The 22,174-nt window shown below is 35.8% G+C and overlaps 1 protein-coding gene across 7 annotated transcripts in view; it reads left to right on the plus strand.

The window, feature by feature from the left end:
• The window catches only part of MAP3K4 (mitogen-activated protein kinase kinase kinase 4), a 68,704-nt gene that overhangs the window by 18,075 nt on the left and 28,455 nt on the right, over positions 1 to 22,174 (plus strand). For all 7 annotated transcript variants that reach the window (XM_052683716.1, XM_052683681.1, XM_052683700.1 and 4 more), the window contains exons 3-10: positions 6,128 to 7,503; positions 11,321 to 11,563; positions 15,428 to 15,574; positions 17,380 to 17,537; positions 17,934 to 18,050; positions 18,462 to 18,561; positions 18,690 to 18,773; positions 20,415 to 20,681. In XM_052683716.1, the coding sequence (XP_052539676.1) occupies positions 6,128 to 7,503; positions 11,321 to 11,563; positions 15,428 to 15,574; positions 17,380 to 17,537; positions 17,934 to 18,050; positions 18,462 to 18,561; positions 18,690 to 18,773; positions 20,415 to 20,681 (2,492 nt within the window). The remainder of the gene's footprint in view (positions 1 to 6,127; positions 7,504 to 11,320; positions 11,564 to 15,427; positions 15,575 to 17,379; positions 17,538 to 17,933; positions 18,051 to 18,461; positions 18,562 to 18,689; positions 18,774 to 20,414; positions 20,682 to 22,174) is intronic.

Raw genomic sequence — 22,174 nt, forward strand, 5'->3', positions numbered from 1 at the left:
GGGAGTGGCTGAGCTTAGATTCTGAGTAATGCCCAATCCAGCCCTATAAGTCTGGGGATGTTCAGTATATGAGGGCACTACCCAGTTAATCTAGCGGCATCCAAATGGGCTCCCACAGCCACTCTTAAAAGAGTTTGGGCCACACCCAGACTAAGAACGCTCATGGCTAGATTAGTGAATAGTTCAGTTTATTAAAGAAATACCATGATTACGGATTCACAAATAGCTTGCTGCCCAATTCATCTAGCAATGTCTCTATGGGCTCCCATGACCACTCTTAAAGAGTTCGAGCTGTGCCCAGGCTAAGAGTGCTCATGGCTGGATTAATGAATAGTGCAGTTTATTAAAGCAACAGATTACTGGTTCTTTTGAATTGCTGGTGATAAATACACTGTGTGCAAAGCATATGAGCTTAACGAAGAACATGAATAATATGTCTGACTACAAATGCATTAAATTATAAACAGCTCAGAAATTTCTGCGTTTCCTTGGGAAGCACTCAGTATAACCAAATATGTGAATTTACCCAGTAGGCATCCCTATGGGGGGAGGGGAAGAGGCTCAGCCTGTTTACTGATCCCAGAAATCAGAGATGCTCCTTGTCTGACATCCAGTGATATTTTCCCTGACATCCCCCCTCTCCTAAGCCATTTGTATACTATTTCTTATTTTTCAGGTGGAACTTGAGTGACTCTATCATATATACCTTTGTTTATGGTTGCTCACCTCTCTTTTAAAGAAATAGGCTAAAAAGTAAAGAGCACAGGCTCAGTGAGGAGTGGTCACTCCTTGAAGACAGGTAGTGTTTGGGGTAGAAATGTGTTCTGGTATTACAGTGAACGTGTAATGAGCATAGTTCACCAAAGGATGGCAGAGATGGCAGACTGTTAGCCCAAGGGAGCAAATATGCATCTTAACAGTTCTGTAGTACCATCAAGTTTTTGTCTGTCACAGAACCTGGCCATGATGTCTTCACTCTGCTCCACCTTCCATTACATTCCTCTTAGAGTCAGCACATTGAGCTCCCTGATATTGCCAACACCTAAGGTTGCCTAGGGAACTTCTATGGAATGGATGCCATCCAGACTAGCTGCACTCTGCTTTTGTACTCTGGTGAACAGTGCCATACCTTAATTTCCAAGTCACTTATAGCAATCATCTCACAATAACAAAGCAAGTTACATGCTGAAACTAGTCACAGATATTCAATCGTAGTCAAGGATCAAGGGTAGGGCAAATGTTTGTGTTCTAGCTTGAGCTGGAGAATTCATGAATTTGAGATATGCAAGAAATCTGTCTCACGTGGCACAAGTGATAGGAAATTATGTGAAAACTATGGAGGCACAGAACTACAGAGCAGAAGTTGTCTGTGAAAGGAAAAGGAAGGATTATTAAAGTTATGGGAATTATAAGTAAGAGTATTTGAAGTTGAGGTTACATAAACAAATAACATTTTGAGGGAATTATGCAGTTGCACATCTTTGAATGGCCTCATTTTGTGCTTGATAGCACACGAGATTCTGGAACCATGACAGAGTATACTCTTTGACAGAGAATGAATGCTATAATCAGAAGCTAAGTAGAGAACAAGGATCTGTCACTTTGGATGGGCAATAATTGCTTTTGAGTGCTGGTTACTCTTGTTTATTTTGTTTTTTTTCTGACTCAGATCCTGTTCCTATGCACACATGAACTTCCAGTTGTCAGCTGTTTTAGCTGATAGGGTCCCAAACACAATTTCCTTGTCTTTTCTTTACAACTACACCTCAGTCTGCATTGATTCAGCTGAACTCATAATTTTGTTTTGTAGGGAAGCTGTCAGTTCTTATCCCCCTTTTGTTTTGGAAGGACTTCTCAACAGCAGAGAGCTTGTGCAGGCTCAGGGGAAGAGGCAGAGGCTGACTGCGGCCACCTACGTGATTTCTGTTATGACTGTGATTCATACAATGGGAATGTACTCAGTACTCAAAAGAATTTTGGCCGTGTGTCATTTTTTAATTCAAGTTGCTGCTTATTTATATATTACGATGTATTCCTGGATGCAGCTTGTATTGTCTCTCTTAATAAGGGGTATAAAAATTAGTGCTGTATGTTAAATAAGGTGCTAGCAAGAGTGTGCACATAAGTGTACTGTTCCTATTGCATCTTACTACTTTGTTGCATTTCAGACTGAGTTAAAGGAGTCTTTTGACTTTTGATCAGTTGATTTTTTTTAAATTTTATTTTCATTTTTTGAGTGAGGTCTTTAAGATCCCAGACTCTAATGAGCCTCTCCATTCCCCTTAGGTTAGTTGTTACTTGGTCATAAAGCCTCCCTGCCTCATCCAGTGTTAACAGATAATGGCAGCTAAAAGACTGTTAGTATAGCTTAACTTTCTTTACAAGTTATGTCATACCTATGATACAGAACTACAATAAAATTTCCAGTAGAAACTCATTCAGTTGTATCATTGTCTTTAACGTTTATTGCAGAATTGTCAGATATATTCAAGTCATTAGCATTTGTTTATGCAAAAACCTGAGAGTACTTTGAAACCATTTGTGGTTTATTGTGCGAGGGCTTTGTTAGGATTGATGAATATTCAAGTATTAAGACACTTTAATTGTCTCATAATCACATTAACTTATTTTTATTTTTCTGTTCTGTTGAGATGGGAAACTGAAGATGAGTATAAAAGGAGAATAACATGTTAAAAAAAAAAACACAAAGTGATTTAGAACCTGTGGTAACTAGAATGTAAGTTCAGTGAGTGATTTAATTTGTTTTACCTGGTTACCAACATCTTTAATATCAAAGTGCTGTTAAGTCAATCTTTTTCTAATCTGCTGAGTTTGGGAGGTTTGGTTGTGTGTGTTTCATCTCTGCTAATTTCCTTAATCATCCTCCTTTCCTGCAAATGCAGAGCATGTGTTCTTGCTGCTTTGTCTTAGCTTTTTGGGCTATTGTCTCCTTGCAGCAGCACCAGTTGTGACGTGGAATGCAAGCTAATAACGCTCAGCAGCACTTTCAGACTGGTGCTGGCTAATATGAGTAGTTAGCAACGAGTAAGAATTTGGTGCTGCTGTCCAACACAGAGTGTTTGAGTAGATAAATGTAGAATCAATGACAGTGAATTTCATAGCTGACAGCTTTCCATTTTCAGGAGCATAACTGTGCTTGTATTCTTTGTGTGTTGTCAGCTGCTGTACTTGATACCTATTGAGAGAAAGGCACACAAAGGCCTGAAATGAAAGTACTATAAAAGTTCTTAGTAAACGTGGTATTTGAAAGAGAAGTTTCTGTGCTAAAAATCTTGAATTATGTTTGATTGTGGATTTATGATGACATATACCTAATACTAGAAAGTTTCTCAGTTGCAGCATGTATTATAAGACAGATAGAGAACTTACAGCATTTTAAGATAAAAAAATGTTTACAGGTGCAGAATGCAATTGAATGCTTTAAAATTGCTTTACTGATCATACCGTTTATATTTGCCCTCATAGACCTGTTACAACATTCCAGATTCCAAATTTATAAACAAATCAGATGGTATCTAAGTGAAATACCTATAGTCTCATAGACTGTTATGTTTCCCGTAAGTATTTTGCATATGGAAATAAATTATCCACAGAATTATTCTTGCTTCAGCTTTTGTGTGGTTAATCTGACATGTTGCATGCTCCACACTCCCTGGCAGTAGAGTTATTTAATAGAAATGTCTGTTTTGAAAGTAGAGTTCCACATTACTTTTGTTACAATTCTCAGTATAATTACTGCGTCCGAGTACTTAGACCTGAAACTGAGCAGTGTTTTTTTTTTAAAGTGAGTATTTGTTTGAAAAGCTTGATTTAGTTTGAATTCTTGAGAAAAGTATTTGTCTGGAATTAGAAGTATGATTCAGTTTTCTAGAATGGCAACCATTTGCCATAACCTTGAAATTCTTTTTTCCTTTTGCAAGTCCTACTTTTTCTATGCCAAACTTTCAGTTTTTATCGCAATACAGATGATGGTTTTAAAGTACAAGTAACAGCCCTGTTGTCTATTCTGCTCTCTAGCTATTTTTCTTATTTAGTCTTTCAGTGAGAACCAGGATCTTCAGGCTGTCCTCTTCTTTGTTTTCCCTTTCTTTCTTATATCCTTCAGAAGATATTCTTTTTCAAAATGAAGTGCTGTTATACACATTGTGGCCTACCACAATCCTGTGGGGGGTATGGTACATTTCTGGCAAGGATTAATTTTTTTTTTTTTTTTTTTTTTTGATATGAAGAGTGGAAGGAAACAATGTGGCAAGTCGCACCATTATTAACTTACTTACAGCTCATTAACAGCTGAAAATGTGGTTTGTAATGATTTTAAGATTGTAAGATTAAGGTTTGGCAATATTCCTTATCAAGATACCTTTCTGAACTAATTCTTCGAAGGAAAAGGTCTAGTGAAATGCTATTTCTAAGCAATAGGTTAGTTGTAATATATATTAACTCCCGTGAGTGTGTGATTAAAATACAAATTAAAAAATCCATTCATGTGTGCCATAGGAGTTTGGCAGACCTAAGCAGGCTTTGATCTTCAAGCAGAAACTTTCCAGAAATTTGAACATCATTTCTGCAACATTCTGGGCTTTGTTCATGTCCTGGACTAGGAAATCGAGAAACTTTTGTGTGCTCTTAACTGTTGGGTGTAGGGGATTTAGAGAATGAAGCTGTCAACGTGTAAGAGGCACATGAGCCAGAACAGTGAAAAGTATGTACAAGGATCCTGCAGAATGAGATGAAAGGTTAATTGCCAGCAAAAGGAGTTTGAATAGGTTGAGGTGTGGAAGAAACAGATGGATAGGTGGAGCAGGAGTTGGTTGGGGATTAGGAAGATGGAGAATGGAATCTGGAGGGGAAGATAACTGAAGAGAAGATCAGATAAGGAGTGATCTGTTGTGTTTTTAATGCTCTATTTTTAGTAATCCCTTGTTTTTGTCAATGAGTTGCCTAATGGGGTTACTGTAATAGCTGAGAGATGAGAAGAATGAAATAGATGGCATCTTGGAAGAAGTCTGTAATGATTTATTTTCAAATTTATTTGAAGATTCTTTCTTTTATTTTAGACCTCAGAAATGGTTAGTAATCCACAAACTTGTCTGAGTTTCCAAATTACCTGTTACGTTAATAGAAGTTACTGTCTTCAGCTGCAAACCTTATCTTGAATGTGATCCTTTGGCAGAATGTCTGTTCTATTTAGGGTTTTTCCTTTAACCTGTGCTCAAATGTGGATTTTGTTGGCAGATCTCTGTAAGTCTCCAAAGAAAGATGTTAACAAGTGTCAGAATTTGTTCTGCATGGATTTTCCTTCACTTGCTTGAAGGGTTGTGCTGTACTGCCTGATGAGAACTCCTCCTCCAACCAGAGCTTCCAGACATGCTTTGCTTGGAAACTGAGAGGGCATACTTTTCAGGGGTTCCCAGAAAACTTGAAAAAGAGGAGGAAAATGCACACTTCATGGGAGTGTCTGTGTACTTGTTTGCCTTACCTGGCCAAGCCTCCGATGTTAGAGTTGAACTTGAAAGCTTTTTCAGCAAGGATTGCTTTCTGGTTTTTAAACTCAGATTGCAGACTAAATTAGAAAGATTAAATAATGCTTAAAGCAAAATTCTAAATTGCAGGTGGCTAGAGGCTTTTTTTTTTTCCCCACCACCTGTCCTGTAGTCCAGATGCTGAACCTAGAGACTCATGCTGTTAGTCATCAGCTGTGTGGGATGCTTCTTCCAGTATATCTTGGTTAGAGGAATGATGATCCAGACTTATTTTTAATTTTGGAAACATTCTTTCCTTCTTGGTTGTACTCAGTTCTCTATAGATGACGTACTCAGGATGATGAAAATTCTCTTGAGGTCCTTTCCACGTAAGAGGTAAAATAAGAGGGGAAAAAAACCTTTGGTGTTACTATTGATTCTGCTATACTAGAAATTCTACATTATCTCATTATCTCTATGATAATTTAGAAGACTTCATTTTACTTCTACCCCTGCCTTTTTTGTTTCACTGGTATTAGGAAATGTTATGTGCACGCCCAAGAAATATGGTTGGAAGCTGATTGAATGATGCATTTTCATGTTGGTTTAGTCAGATTCTTTCTGTCTTTTTTCTTTTATTACAGAAAAGATGAGTATACCACCTCAATCTGTGCATAAAGACAATGGGAAAACTGTTGAGAATGTGGAGGAGCACAGCTATAAACAAGGGAAAAAAATTCGTGACGCCCTAAGGACAACAGAACGAGATCACAAGAAAAATGTGCAGTGCTCATTTATGTTAGACTCTGTTGGTGGGTCCCTGCCAAAAAAAACAATTCCAGATGTTGATCTCAATAAGCCTTACCTCAGCCTTGGCTGTAGCAATGCTAAGCTTCCAGTCTCTGTGCCCATGCCAATCTCCAGAACTGCACGCCAGACTTCTAGGACTGATTGCCCAGCAGACCGCTTAAAATTCTTTGAAACCTTGCGGCTTTTGTTAAAACTTACCTCAGTCTCAAAAAAAAAGGACAGGGAGCAAAGAGGACAGGAAAGCACCTCTTCCGTCTGGCTGAACCGATCCAATGAACTGATCTGGCTGGAGCTGCAAGCTTGGCATGCTGGCCGGAGCATTAATGACCAAGACCTCTATCTCTATGCAGCCCGTCAAGCTATCCCCGATATTATCAATGAAATCCTTACGTTCAAAGTGAACTATGGAAGCTTCTCCTATGTAAAAAATGGAGCCAGTCTCAATGGTACGCCAGGAGAAGGAGTTTGCAAAGCTACACATGGAACTAGTGCTTTGGGTTACTCAAGTTACCACGAACACCTCCATCGCCAGCGGATCTCGTTTGAGCAAGTAAAGCGAATAATGGAGCTGCTAGAGTATATAGAAGCACTTTATCCATCTCTGCAGGCTCTTCAAAAGGACTATGAAAAATATGCTGCAAAGGACTTCCAAGACAGAGTGCAGGCACTCTGTCTGTGGTTGAACATTACGAAAGACTTAAATCAAAAACTAAGGATTATGGGGACTGTTTTGGGTATTAAAAATCTCTCTGACATTGGCTGGCCAGTGTTTGAAATTCCTTCTCCTCGACCGTCTAAGGACGATGATCCAGAGGATGAAGATAGGGAAACTGACGTAAAGGAATCCTCAGGAACATGCTCAGAGGAGAGTGATGGCGAAGAACAAATCTCTGAGGAGAATGTTGAGGAACTTAGACAAGCCATCCAGAACAGTTTTACTAATCAGCCAAATTTTGACTTTCAGGACCATTTTTCAAGGAAGCTTGATAGGCTTGAATCTGGGGATGACTCTGCCTCTTGGATTATTCCAGAATGCAGTGCTGAGGCAGGCTGCAGCAAACACTGTTTGACTTCTATTTACAGGCCGTTTGTAGACAAAGCACTGAAGCAAATGGGGTTGAGGAAGCTAATTTTAAGACTGCACAAGCTAATGCATGGGTCATTGCAAAGGGCTCGTATGGCATTGGTAAGGAGTGATTGCCCACTGGAGGTAGGTTGTTATTGTGTAAATGGGGGCCTCCATCTACAGTTTTGTTTTTAACTGAAACTGGAGGAATTAGAGCCATACAGAAGTATTGATTGCTTTTCTGGTTTTAGAAGATAATGTATATTGTGATTAAAAGCCCTATTCTACTTCTGTTGAAACAAATCTGTTATTTGACCTGAATTGGAATGTGTGAAGCTCATAAAATTTCCTAACAGCCAAAGCTGCGAGTCAGAACAAGGTAGCTATGGAAGTGATATTTTTTACTTCTCTTCAGTCTTGACTGTCCGCAAGACATCCTTTATCAAAACATAATTACTGTTTTTTTTTTTTTAATTACCTAAATGAATGAAACACTGTGGTGGTGCATTATGCGTAGCGCCATACTGGATAAGTAAATGGACTCTTCAAATTTACCAAAGCAAGTCATGTTAGCATACTGCCTTTTTCAACTACCTCTTTTATTTTTTATTTTTTTTTTCTTTGTATGATGCTACATTCTTAATAAAGAATAATTGAGAGTTAATAAAATTATGAGATAAGCAGTAAATGAAAGTTAATAGCTTAGGTTTAATATGGTAACTTGTGGCAAAATGCAGTTTCTTAAACTGTTATCTAACTTCTGGGCAATTCTGTGTTAGGAACAACTAGTAATTTGGATTATTTGCCCTCCTTGATGATGTGGAAAAGTCTGGGGTCTAACAAGGGATTCTGGATTAAGGTTTTCTTAGTTAACATTCCCATTCTAATATGGATATTGTATGTGGTGTGAAACACATCACTGATCTCTAAGTGTGACTGTCACATTTGCAAAAGAAACAGGGATCCTTACCTTTCTTGGAGGTTATTTTTGAGGATAACTGAATTTATAAATATAAAGTGACTGGATTTTGAAAATGTTTTTATTTATGCTTTTGCTGATTACAGTAAAAAACAGAGCTATTCAATTTTTGTTCTCTAATGGGTTTCAACTCTATGAGCACTTTAGGAAGTTTTGCATTAAAACAGATTGGCACCTTTGGAGAGTTAATGTCCATAAGCAGAACTTGAAGGTGCCTGCTACAGTAACCAAAATAAAACCCTTGTAATACTTAGATGGAAAGTTTAGCTTAATGTGTAGGCTGAACTATCTTTAAAAAAGAAAGGGAATAAAATATAATTTGGAGGGATTGAGAATTATTTCGAGCATATTTTTGAAATTGCTAAATATCTTAAATATCTTGACTGGAGTGTTCTTAAAGCAAGTTAATGAAACACCAGTAACTGGAGTCTTTATTGAAGAGTCACAGAAATAAACCACTTAGTAATTTAACAATGGTTGATTTATGTAAGATGTAAGGATGATCTTTTTTTCCTCTCCTTTTCTATTTTAATGACTTTGAGCATTCATTTTCTGTAATTATTCCATTTTCTTTGGAGTATTGTCCTCATTTAAGAAATGATATCGTGACTGAAGTTGAACGTTACTAAGTCATAAACTTTCCTGCTCCAAAGTTAAATGAAAGCAATGAAAAAGAGAAAATGGTGCTTGTCAGAAGTGTGGTACCTACTGTCACAAAAGGTGATGCCACACTGAAGTAGAAGAGAGGTTTCTCATAGTTTTGAATTGGTCTTTGCAACTGGCAGTATTTTGAAAGTAGAAATTAGTAGATTAATGGTAATTTCATCTTAAATATACACAAATGCTTATTTATAACTCATATTTATAACACCCATAACGCAGATGGATGTTTTTAGACGTTTTAAGGTACAAGTTTCTTTCATCATAGTTACACTTTAAACTTTTTTGGTTTCTAATTTTGTGCAGGATCTTAATAAATGGCTTGGGTTTTTTGTTTTCTCTTTTTTGTTTGTTTTAAAGAAGTGTAGACTCTTGAGAGAAGCTGATATTGGACCTGTTGAAGATTAAGATTAGATTAAGCTAAACAACAGAAGGTTAAATGTCCTAATGTCATGTGCTGATGTCCTAATGCTAGCAAATGAAATAGCACATTTATTCAGTTTTGTTTCATTACTTTTATTCATATCTTAGTTCTTTAGTATTTTTCTAAAAGCTAGATTTTTCCAACACTACGCTTGCATCACTATGAGGATTGTATTTCTGAAATATTTTATAATTCTGTAGAGGTGAAGCATCTTCATGATTTATTATTAATGAAAGCCTCTTGTATAAAGGCCTTTAGCACTTGTGCTATTCTGCAGAAGCTGGATTTATGCAAAAGATCTTTAATACCAAAAAGACATTAATATACCTCTTAAGCAGCTGATCAACTAGCGATTAGACTTCAGCTAAGCTAGATGTAGAGGAAATCCCACTCATGCACGTTTGCTGTCTGCATAATAAGCTAGTGGTTTATAAACCACATGAGAATCTGCAGCTCATAACGTTTTGTTCTAACATTAGACTGTAATGAATATGCTATCCCATCCCTTTGCCAGTTGAGAGACTAAATTAAATTGAAAAAATAAATACACTAAAAAACAGAATTTGTGCCTGTAATGCTGTGTGGCTCTTCTGAGAAAGCAGAGCTTATGCAGGCATAAATGTAAAAAATGTGTGAACATAAAATAAGAAACTTAAAAAAAAATTTCTCCTAGATAAGGGGCTTAGAAATGAATTAAATTTTTTAATCCTTGTAGGCCTCATTGTAAGATTGTAATCTTATTTCCCGTGTTTTCCTTTCCTTTGAAGTGATGTTCAATTTAACATTGAAAAAAAACATAGAAAATGCCAATTATATTTAATATACCAATAAAAGATATTCATACATAGCAGCTATGAAATAAGAATTGGAATAAAATGGACTCAATCTCATACAAATCTTACATTGTGTACTATGTGTTGTTAGTAAGATCTGCATGTGTTGAGATAAGCATTTTCTTCCTAGATTAAAACCCACTGTGACTGCATGTGCAGTTTTTCATAGATTATTACAAAAAGACCTGTAGTTTAGATATCTAGAGTGTACAGTTCAGATTTTTTCAATTATTATCACTAATAAGAAATGTCATTTCATTTAAATGAAAAGTAAGCTTAATAATGGGAAAAAAACAGCTTGATCTCTTTTTTTACTTTCCTCTTTAAATTTCATTTTCAATTTCTTATCTCTACCAAAATTCAGAGCATATTATTTTATAAGTTTTGTTCAGCTTAGCTAGTGACTGTTCTATGAAAATTGCATTACTTTATAATGTGTAGTTTTAGATAAGACAGTTGGAAAATAAAAATTGTAGATGTTCTGTGTATTTGAACAAGAACGATGTTACTTGCCTGACCTAAGCAAGTGCCAACTTGTTTCCCAATTTGTAGTCATTAGCGTAAAGCCTTTTTATTTCTTATTATTTTTAATGTATTGTGAAAATTTCAAGTACTGTACCTTATGAGGATTTAAGTATATATATTCCTATATTATATTAGGCTTAATTGCTGTGTTTGTGATAACCTCAAATATCAGTTTTCTCCTCTGTAGTGATTTTGGATGTTTAATCAGTGATTTAATTATTTTCAATCAATAACATAAAGTAAAAAATTGTGTTGTTCACTCTCAAGGGTACATTAGTGTTAACCTCAGTATGGTGATCCTCGAATTAAACAAAATAAAAAATAGTGTTAGCTGTAAAAATAACAAGATGACAAAAAAACCACCTAAACAAAAAACGAAACTAGAATTGGAACTTCAGTGGTTGATTTGCCAATTAATTAATAGGCAGCTGTAATAGAACCTTACCTTTTAAAAATAGTCCTTTTTGTATGCTGCTTTGATTAGACCCTAAATCTTAGAGTTTGGGGATCCTTTTTATGATACCTATTTTTTTGTTACAGTTTTCAGAATGTCCAGATCCCATGTTGTGTTCAGATTATGTGCAGTTATTAAATTCCCCACCTTGCTGTGAGCAAAAATGCAGCACTGTATCATGGGAAGAGCTGAAATCCATGGATTTGCCATCTTTTGAACCTGCATTCTTGGTCCTTTGCCGAGTCCTGCTCAATGTTATCCATGAATGTCTCAAGCTAAGGTTGGAACAAAGGCCTGCTGGGGAACCATCTCTTTTGAGTATTAAACAGGTTTGCTTCAAGTGTTTTTAATTTTTTTCTATTTGAAATTACTTTGTTTCTTTCATCTATTTAAAGAGGATTTGTTTAAGAAATGAGAGTACATAATTATGTAATAATTTCTGTAAATTGTCTTTATTTTGTGTGGAGATGTGGTTTTTGCATGGTAAACAACTGGTTATGTATACCTCTCTGATCTAGACATCCAGGAATCAAAATTGGTGATAAAAGAATTATCAGCCAGCGAAGGTAAATAGTGTTTGTTCCATTTGCATTACAAGCTATGTAATCTTGTCCAGCACACTTATTTGTATGTGGGTTTTCTAGGCAGAGTAACCAGCTTTATGGGAACAGATTTAAGGCTTTGTATATTTGTTATACATTTCATTTGATCCTTTTTTCCTTGTGCATGAAAGACTTCTACCAATATTGTATCGATTCACAGTGTAAGCTGACTAAAAACAAAAACTAAATGGGGAAAAAATGCTCTTACTGTGCAATATTTTCTATGTAAGTATCTGATCTTTTTAAGTGTACTTACCCCAGATTGTGAGTTCTGTCACAGGTTAAGAATTTTCCATGAGGATTTCTCTTCTGCTAGTTATCTCATATGAGAAAGGCTGTTCAGATAGTATCAGTGTATCTTGGACTGGGCTTTGAGAAATGTTGATCTAAACTCATGTCCCTGCTCCCCAGTGAATATAACCAGAATTTGGCTTTGTCAGGTGGTCTTTCAGGGTAAACATTTAAATACACTCTCTGACTGAGTATGATTTCACATTCTAGTTATTCAGAACTCAGAAATCAATTGCCAGGGCACATTATAGTCCCAGCCACATAAATTTCTGGCAACTCTTTTAGTGAGGGACTTGCAATTTCAATCTTAATAGTCATATTTATAGAATAGTATACTGTATTATAAAGTGCAACATCCTTCTTTCCCAGAGACATTATATTTTTTTGCCCTTATGTTATATTTATGAAACTTGAGTTGTGTGAAAATGCCTATTTCTTCCTGGAAAACAATATATTTGTTACAAACTGTTTTGATTGTATTTACTGTCTCACTAATTACATCAAAAAAATGAATTTAACTGAGCAAATGCTTACTATCCCACACAATATTCAGTAGTTCAAGATGATTCTCACCTGTCTTGAGTTTGTCCTGAGAAGTGGATTTACTGTCATAAAAGCTTTTTCCTTACGAAATTCAGAGGAGAAATTAGATCAGTACACCTGAAGACTTTCATTTCCAGATTATAGGATATTGTATTAGAAGAGTGCAATTTACACACCTTCTTCTTGGAGATCCCTTAGATCTGTAACCAGAAGCACTAAAGCATACTGTAAGTTGATGCAGATGCTTATTTCTTAGGAATTCTGTTATACACACAATTATTAACCAGGCAATGTTTGAATACATGTTAAAAATTAAAGAAGAAAGCAGTCAAAGGATTTGTGTTTAGGTGGTAAAAACAGCATCTATCAGCACTCTCTCTGGATAGCCTTAACAGCACATAGAATCATAGAATGGCTTGGGTTAGAAGGGACCTCAAGGATCATGAAGCTCCTACCTCTCCTGCTGCATGAAGGGCCACCAACCTCCATATTTAATACTAGACCAAGCTCCCCAGGGCTCCATCCAGCCTGGCCTTGAACACCTTCAGGGATGGAGCATCCACAGCCTCTCTGGGCAGCCTGTGCCAGCATGTTGCTTCTTGAAATTTTTGGGTCAGCAGTCCCTCGAAGTTAGCTGACAACATTTTAGGTATTGACTGTTAGCTTTCATGTAGTACACATTACTTGTAGGTAGCCTGACCGGGCTGGAAAAGAAAACGTTGCAGCTACCTGGTTGTCTGCTAAGTGACTGATTCTGTCTGCAGAGGAGGCACAATGTACTGACTAGTTGACTGGTTCTGCTTGATTGGATTTTGTGTTATGTATAATTATAGGTCATTTGGAGTAGATGTTGATGTAAGTTTTGAAAATTCGCAGTGGATAAATTTAAATGTTTGGGAACAGATAAGTATTTCCTTGACCTACAAATTCATTAGGGGAAAAGAAAAATCTTATAAAATAGCTTGCTCTAAACTACGTTACTCCAGAGGTTCTGACCCATCCCACCTCCTCTGCAGAAAAGAAATTCTTCTGCAAGCACCATAAACAAAAAAATGGCTTTTCAAACAAACCAATAATTGTGATAATATTTTCAGTTTATAGACCATGTTTTTGATTTGTTTACTGCCTTGTAAGTTTCTATTCCTAAAGCTGGCATTTAAAATTAGCATTATGTATTTGTAGTTTGCTCTTTTTGTAAATCCTATGCTCTGTTATTGAATAACACTGTACCTTACTGTATGGGCAGTACTATTTAAATAAGAATTTTTTTTTTTTTTTAATGGTGTTTTAATGGTATTTTATCTTGGAATAGACAAGGGATGCTCTGTGAAGATTAGAAATACATTTCAAGTATCTGTGAAGTGTACTATAATACAAAGTAAAGTGTTAGGGACAAGTGATACTGCTGTGTCCCACCTGTCTCTGTGAATAACAGATTGATTATTAGATACCAATTTTAAGTTCTTAGAACAAATGATGTTTTCCTTTGTGGGTTCAGTGGCAAAATGAAATATTGATAGATTAGCATTGTGTACACTGTATGTGATTGAGTGGAGAGTGGGACACTTTCATTTTTAAATAAGACACTCTGGGGATATAAATGTCTGATTTTTAGATTTCCACATTATAGTAAATTACTGTGGGTTTTTTTTTCCCCTTTTTTTCCTTGAACTGCTAACAGATCTAAGACTGAGTTTAGAAAGCTACCATTGTTTTTTCTCCTGCATGCTGAGAGGACATTGTGTATTGTGTTTTGGGCTGTAAAAGATTCAGAAGTATTCTTGCCATATTGTGGCTGTGGGTGTTTTGCTTTCATGCCATTGTACTTTTTCATATATTGAGACAGTGATATTTTCTTTTGCCAGGACAGCCATTACAAAGGCATTCAAAAAGATTAACCAACCAACAACTCCATCCCCTCTGACCACCAAAATGTACCCTTCTCTTTCCTCTTTTGATCTTAATTTAATGAATTTGGTGCTCAAAAAAGGTCGGGATGCCAGACCTGGAGACTGATGATAATTTCAAAAAGATACACACTTTGCTCTGGAAGAGATTTTGAGAGGGACGTTTGCTAGTGGACTCCTGAAATCTATTGTGTTATATACTCCTGTGTTTGTGCTTGTGCATGTTTCTTTAGACAAAAAGAAAGCTTTGTAAGCTTTCAGGTTAAGAATGACCACTGTTTGATCAAAAGCAAACATGTGTAATGGTCAGAAGATCTTTTGCCTAAGATTAGCCATTTCCAGTGAAACAGCAGAATGAGTATCAACTGCTTTTCAGGTACAGATTTTGGAGTTGTGGACACCTGACCAATAGATTGAAAATCAAATCTGTGTAGTAACACATTTCTTCTAAGTCTCCAAGTGTCTGTCAAATACGCTGCATATTATTCATGACTTGCTTCTGTTTAAAGTTGTTTTTGGTTATCATGAGACCCGTTGCCCACTTCCAAATATTTATCCAGTGAGGTGCTTACTGTGGCCCTGGGTGGAAAACAGAATATGAAATGTCAGCTCCAATCTGCGTTTACAGTGATGTGGCAAATGATGCGATGGCAGTTAGGTAATCCGGGCAATCTAGCACAGATCTCTCCTGGAGACATACAGAATGACCTGCATGCATTTCTAAAAGTGTTTAGAAATTGCTCAGTGATAAACTAAGACAAACATCTGACAAAATTAAGTTTTCATATCTTGGAGACAATTTCCGAGTAGTGTCTTGACTGACTCTGGTTTTTGGGTTTTTCTTTTGCAGCTAGTGAGAGAGTGTAAGGAGGTTCTAAAGGGTGGCCTGTTAATGAAGCAATATTACCAATTTATGTTGCGTGAGGTGTTAGATGACCTGCAAAAGATTGATTGCAACATTGATGCTTTTGAAGAGGACCTGCATAAAATGTTAATGGTAAGCTTCAAAACCAGGGAAGGCATTTGGAGATCTACTAAGAGTACTGATCTGAATAATACTCACAGATGTGTATTGTTCCTATTAGGTATAGATATTGCTAACCTGTTGTTGTTCTGCTGCATTAACGTAATGCTGTTCTTCTAAAAGACTCTTAAAGATAATATAATAGCCATTGTCATTTAAAACAATACTAATTCTTGTTTACTGGACCATGGAACAGTAGATCTGTAAATAGCAGGTACTTAAAAGAAAATGCTTCATAAATAGACCTGTCAATTGCATACACTTTTTAAAATGTTTAATAATCTTTTAGTAGTGAATAAAAAAATATAATTGTTTGATCAACATTGTGTCTTAATACTTCAATACCTTATGTGCATCCATGAAAGTTGCCTTAATTTTAATCTGTTCATTGTTGTAATAAGTGAAGCACAAAAGTATCTTAAAGGTGCTTTATTTCTGAATAATCCTAAAAGTAATATTTAAATCAAGTAAATTTAATTTAAATTGCTGTTCCTTTGGATGTGACTTATTTTTTATTATTTTTGAGTTGTATGAGTTTAGTCTTCACTGTTCTGGGAAAACAAAACAAAACAAAACAAAAAAACAAATAAAAACAAGAACAATAAGATCTACTTCAGTTCCTTATTTAATAGTGTTTTATCAGCAGAGCTGCTGGTACTATCAGTTGTTGAGTTTTTTCTTGTTACCAGCTTTTTGTTGCCTGTAATGGGGAAAATATGTTGTTACACCTAAAGTTTCTTACGCAGAATGTCTGCTTTTATTGCCATCTGAGATTTCAAGAAACTTCCAGCAGAAGTGACCTGTCTAGGTGAAAGGAAAATGATTCATCTTGTCTGTTCTGAAATTCCTTACTTATTTTGTTACGTAGCTCTGGTGTTTTGTGCTGTGAGGCAAGAGCTCAAACTTTGACAGCAGTTTCAATTGTATGAGGACCTTGCATTTCGTAAGTCATGAAAGGGACGGTGACAGGACTGTGCAAGCTGAAATAGTCTTATCAGAATTTAGAAAAGCACCACAGTGTCTGCCCACCGTCAAGTAGAGTTTTAAGATTTTCCATAACTTGGTATTACAACATCGTGATCTGAAAATACCTGAAAAGAATAGGAAATTTTATCCATTTCTAATGAGGACCATTTGTTGATTTTATGGATGATCCAACAAAACATATGGTTAAGGGCAGTGTTTGAAGAACTGTACTTACCTGGATTTTTTTGTCAGATTAAAACTGTAGTAATGAAAAAAAAAAAAAAAAAAAAAAAGAGAAGTAAGGTTGGCATAAAGGAATATAAGAATATAAGGTATAACAGAATCTGAGAGGCTTGTTCTCTGCACTTCTCCATATCCAGGACAGGAGTATGGATCCAAATACTTTTGAATAATCCAGTTAATAAAAGATTTAGGAATGTTGTTGTTTTTTTTTTGTGGTTTTTTTTTTTCTTTTTTTCAGTAGTTCTGCTTTAACTAGCTCTAACTACGGTATGTATTCGGCAGTATGGTGGTGGACAGCAGCACAGCAAGTAAGGTGATGACTCTACAAGTATTTTCAGAAAAGTATTGTAGAGAGTGTATTTCAGCTCCACTTTTTTACTTCCTGAGTCATAAGTTTCACCATCTTTGTGGAAAAACATAACTCATTTTAATTTCTAGCAAACAAAACATGTAGAAATATTTTCTACAAATTGTATAATACTAGGTTTGCTTGTTGATTTGGGAAGTTGTAGTCCTTAGTTTCAGGCTGTGTAACAATTTCTGCTTAAATGATCTCTTTCCACGTGCAGGTTTACTTTGATTACATGCGAAGCTGGATCCAAATGCTACAGCAGTTACCTCAAGCATCTCATAGTTTAAAAAATCTCCTAGAGGAAGAATGGAATTTCACCAAAGAAATAACTCCTTATATAAGAGGAGGAGAAGCTCAAGCTGGAAAACTATTCTGGTAGGTTTTAATTAGTCTGTTTATGACGCCAATTTGTACCAGGTTTTTATGCAAGTTAGTACTTGTTCAGGGTTCCCAGACTGGACTTATTGAGGCTTCAGTAAGCAGGTAATAGTCTTTCTGTGAGCTATTAGATTGTTGCAATAAGTGTAGCTACAGGATCCAGTAAGTGCAGATTGCGCTTACTCTAGCTATAACTGGAATGACTGCTAAAATGGAAGGTCCCTGTTCCTGCTAGCCCGCACATGTGGAGCAACAGAGGTCGCCCAAGATGCTGCTTGCTTCTTCAATTGAACTTGGCAACATAGCTCTTTTGCATTGGATAGAGTAGGAAGAAGTTTAAGGTGCCGTGCTACACTGGATAAGACTGAAATTCCACCATTTCTGTTGCTACAGTGATATTGCAGGAATGCTGCTGAAATCTACAGGAATATTTTTAGATTCTGGACTACAAGACAGTTGTGATGAATTTTGGGCCAGTGCCGATGACAGTACTGCATCAGATGAAATAAGGTATTAAGCCCTTTGGCTTAATAATAATAAGCACACTTGTGTTTCTTTACCCCTGACAGGTACATACTACATTTTAATTCTTAGAATGAAAACTTAGTGAATGTGACATTCCATAGACTTTTTTGCTGATGTTTCTGCATGTAGTAATATTGAATCATTCTTTTAAAACCTAATAACCTTCTTTTAATTCAGGGTGTCAGAAATTGTTATCTAATGATCTTTAAATTCTGTTTTTATATCCTTAACAAAAATGTGCTTGGACAAATTCAATTGATATTAATCATCTGCTTGTAAATATATTTTTCTACGATCTTTCTATTGATAGACAAATTAAAAAAATCTTCTAATAGCTGTTTAAATGTTAACATGCTTTATTAAAACACTGTCACTTCATTCCTACCAATGTTTCAGGAGGTCTGTCATAGAGACCAGCCGAGCACTCAAAGAACTGTTTCATGAAGCTAGAGAAAGGGCCTCTAAGGCTCTTGGATTTGCTAAAATGCTGAGGAAGGTAAGTTCACAGTAGAGTTTCACGTGATTTACTGATGTTCACTATTATTTATATACTTTAAATAAATTTAGTTTGAAAGTATATTCTTTTGATGGGTTGTTTTTTTGATGTTTTGATGTTGCTTTTAGGACCTTGAAATAGCAGCAGAGTTTGCATTGTCAGCCCCTGTTGGAGATCTTCTGAATGCTCTGAAAACAAAAGAGTATGTGAAGGTAAATTGAGTTCAAATGCATGAAATTAGTGTGGAGATGCTAAGCAAAACACCGAAGCATGTTTATGCTAATATTTTCAATTTTTTAATGTCACCTGTAGATCTCAATATTTAAAATTTCATGTATTTAATACTGAATATTGGCAGTACAGTTATTTCCTTTGTGCTTGTGTGAGAATTATAGCTTATGTTTTGGGAAATCAGAGTCTAATTACTTGCCCTTCCAAAGATTTCTCATTTAGGAAGTGCAACAATGGTGCAGTAGTGTTTCCCCATCTTGTGAGAGAGGAATAATAACACTTAGTAAGGAATGGGCAAATGGTGATGGGTTGGTGGTTGGAATAGATGACATTAGTGGTCCTTTCCAACCTTAATGATTCTATGATTCTGTTAACTATTTCTAGAAAACTGTGCACAGCAAAATTAAATTAATTCCATTGGGCACAGGTGCCCAATACTGACTGCATTATAAACTCCCACACAAATGGTTTCATGCTTTATTCCTTGGTCTAGTCTTTATTCTAATTTGAATTTAAATAAATCAACTGTTTCAGTAAGTTATATTTATTTGGATCTGCTGCACTATTTTTTTTTTCCTTATATGTGTTTAAAGTACATAATTTCCAATTGGGTAACAATTGACTGACTTCTACGTGAGAAATTTCCTGTTGTATTTGAATGAGTGATTGCTAAAAGAGGATATTGGTTCAAGGGAAGACAGACAAGTTCATAAGAGAGAAGCACATCAGCTGTTGTTAACTATATGGATAAAACCATTATGGATCAAATGATCTTTATAACTCCTTTCCAGCCTAAGCTATAATCTGTTTTAAAAAAAAAAAAAAGAAAAAAAAAAAAGAGAAAAAAATCCAAAACATCTGGTTTAGCAGGACACTAGTCTGTGGACTGTTTAAAAGAGAGAGTAGTCGGGAAATGTTTACATTTACTTTTAAAAAGTACTGTTTCTTACACTGCTGCTCTAAGACACAGTGTAGGATTTTGTTAAAGGCAGTATCATTGTTCCTTTGCACACTGTTGAAGAAAAGATTGGATTTGAAAAGTTTGTTTGAGCATGTGGGTTAAATAATCCATTGTGAAGTCTTTAAGATTTATCTGCTTTTATGTGTTAACTCTCCCCTTTTTTGAGTTTCTCAGTAAGACATATTTTGGTGATGAACACTTCATATACTGCCTTCTATCACTGTGTAGGGAGTTGAAATTTTTAAAAACCTATTCAGTCAGATGCACAGTAGTGTTTTGGGAAACTGTTTTAGATTTCATTAACAATGTTAACAGTTTTCATTTTGACCTATGGATAATAGTGATTTTAATTGAGAAATGTACCTGCTTTATGTTAAAAATGTTGAATGCAGTGTTTTGTCTTAGCATGATGGTATCCAACTCTAAAAGAACTAAACTTAAACTCTACATCAGTTACCTTACGATGGATCACAGAAATCAACTGTTTTGCTGTTTTCAGAGTCCGATTCTGACTCATGATTTGGTTAAAAATATTGCTTTAGCATGCATATTGTACAGCTACTTGAGATAAGTTGTTCAAATTAGATGACATGTCCCTATTTTATTTATCTCAGAGAAACTGAAGTTCATTCATTCAATCTCATTTTATTCCCTTCTACAGGTACAAATCTCTGGACTTGAGAATTTACAAGTATTTGTTCCAAATAGTATTGCAGGTGAAAAGTCTGTGATATTGCAGCTCCTAAATGCGGCTGCTGGAAAAGATTGCTCAAAAGATTCAGATGAGGTCGCGTACGAGGCCTATTTAATAATGACCAAACACAGTGACAAAGACCATGATGTGGGTGACATGTGGAGTGCATGGGAGGGCCAGCCCGTCAAAGTAGTGCCGCAAGTGGAAACTGTTGATACGCTACGAAGCATGCAGGTGAGTTGCTTCTTTTGGTTTTGCCTGTTTGTGCGATCTCCACCCATTTTTGAAGTCTTCCCCTTCCAAAATGATTTAATTGAGGCATGTTTCATTTTACGTGTAGTACTTCAAATTAGAGCATGAGATTGATTCTTAGCTGTGTTAGTAGACTCCACTGAATTTTAATGTTTCTTGAAAGTATTAATCTCTACCATGTACGTTTTTCACGGATAGATTTAGTAAGACGTTTTAAAGTCTTATTTGGTGTTCAGATGGGTTGACTTTCATGTTTTATTAAGAACTCACCAATCTTCAGTAACGTAGGTCAGTTGCATGTTTTCCACACACTGAAACAAATTAGTTTCAGTCTTGAGAGAATTGTGACATTTGAAGTAAAATATCTGTGGAGTTACTGGATGTTCAGTGGCTCTTTAGGAAGAAATATTTCCAGTCATACTTCCCTTCATTCCAAGCCAATGGGGGTTCCTGCCAGTAGTTCTGCTGTGCTATAGTATCTGAGCCAACTGCAACTCCCTGCCCATCCTGTTTGCATGCCCTTATGGTAAGCTAAGTGAATTTTCCTTTTAGTATGTCATGCAGTTCCTTGGATCCCTACCATAAATGGGCTCTCCTGTCTACTGACAGACTGACTTTCCGTATCACTGGGTGTGGCCTCAGATGTTCTGAGGGCCTCCAGCAGCTACGGGCAGTTGAAAATAGAAAATACCACTTCTGTATGTAACACTGTTTATCTGTAGGCAAGACTAAACAGTAAAAAACAAACAAACAAAAAGGCTTTTAATTAAGTTTTTAGAATTTCATTGGACTTGTAGTGAAGGTAACATTTCATTCAGTAAATGAAAACAGCAGAAGATAGAATTCAGTTTGCAAATGGCATCCCATCTGACTTAGATAATATAATATGGATGCATTTATGTTTGTGTCTACGTAACATTTAATAATCTCTTCTGAATTGCACACTGCTTTAACTGCAAGCTAGAGAAAATATTTAAACTTGAGAAAAGGTGTTTTTTTTTAAAAAGTAGAAGAGTGCCATCAAAATTTAAAGAAATTTGAGTTTGAAAATATTGTTTACTGAGGAGATTTAAAAAATGCAGATGAAATAAGTATTGTTTTGTAACATTTTTCAGGTCCCTTTTCTGTATTTTGAAATTGACAGCGCCACAGCAAAGATAGCACCACTTGCTATTCCATGTACTTTTACAAAAGCCTGTAATATCAGAGCTCTGGTTTTCCAAACATACTCTTATATTTTAGTAATTTTCAAAATCTGAGCAGACACTGTGGGTTAAGTCAGTGTTTTTTGCAGTTCCTCTCAAATATATTACCTCACTTGGATAAAATTTGTTTATGTTGATTGTTACCTCTGTCTGCTTGGAGGAAGTATAATTTTTACACTTAGATATTGCCGTTCTATAAGTATTTTTAGGATCATTTTTTTAACATGGTGTTTCCCAATTTTCAACAAGGTAATCATTGTTCCAGAAATG

The sequence above is a fragment of the Tympanuchus pallidicinctus genome, unplaced genomic scaffold (genome assembly GCF_026119805.1).
Source record: "Tympanuchus pallidicinctus isolate F22 unplaced genomic scaffold, pur_lepc_1.0 scaffold1, whole genome shotgun sequence".
Classification (NCBI taxonomy): domain Eukaryota; kingdom Metazoa; phylum Chordata; class Aves; order Galliformes; family Phasianidae; genus Tympanuchus; species Tympanuchus pallidicinctus.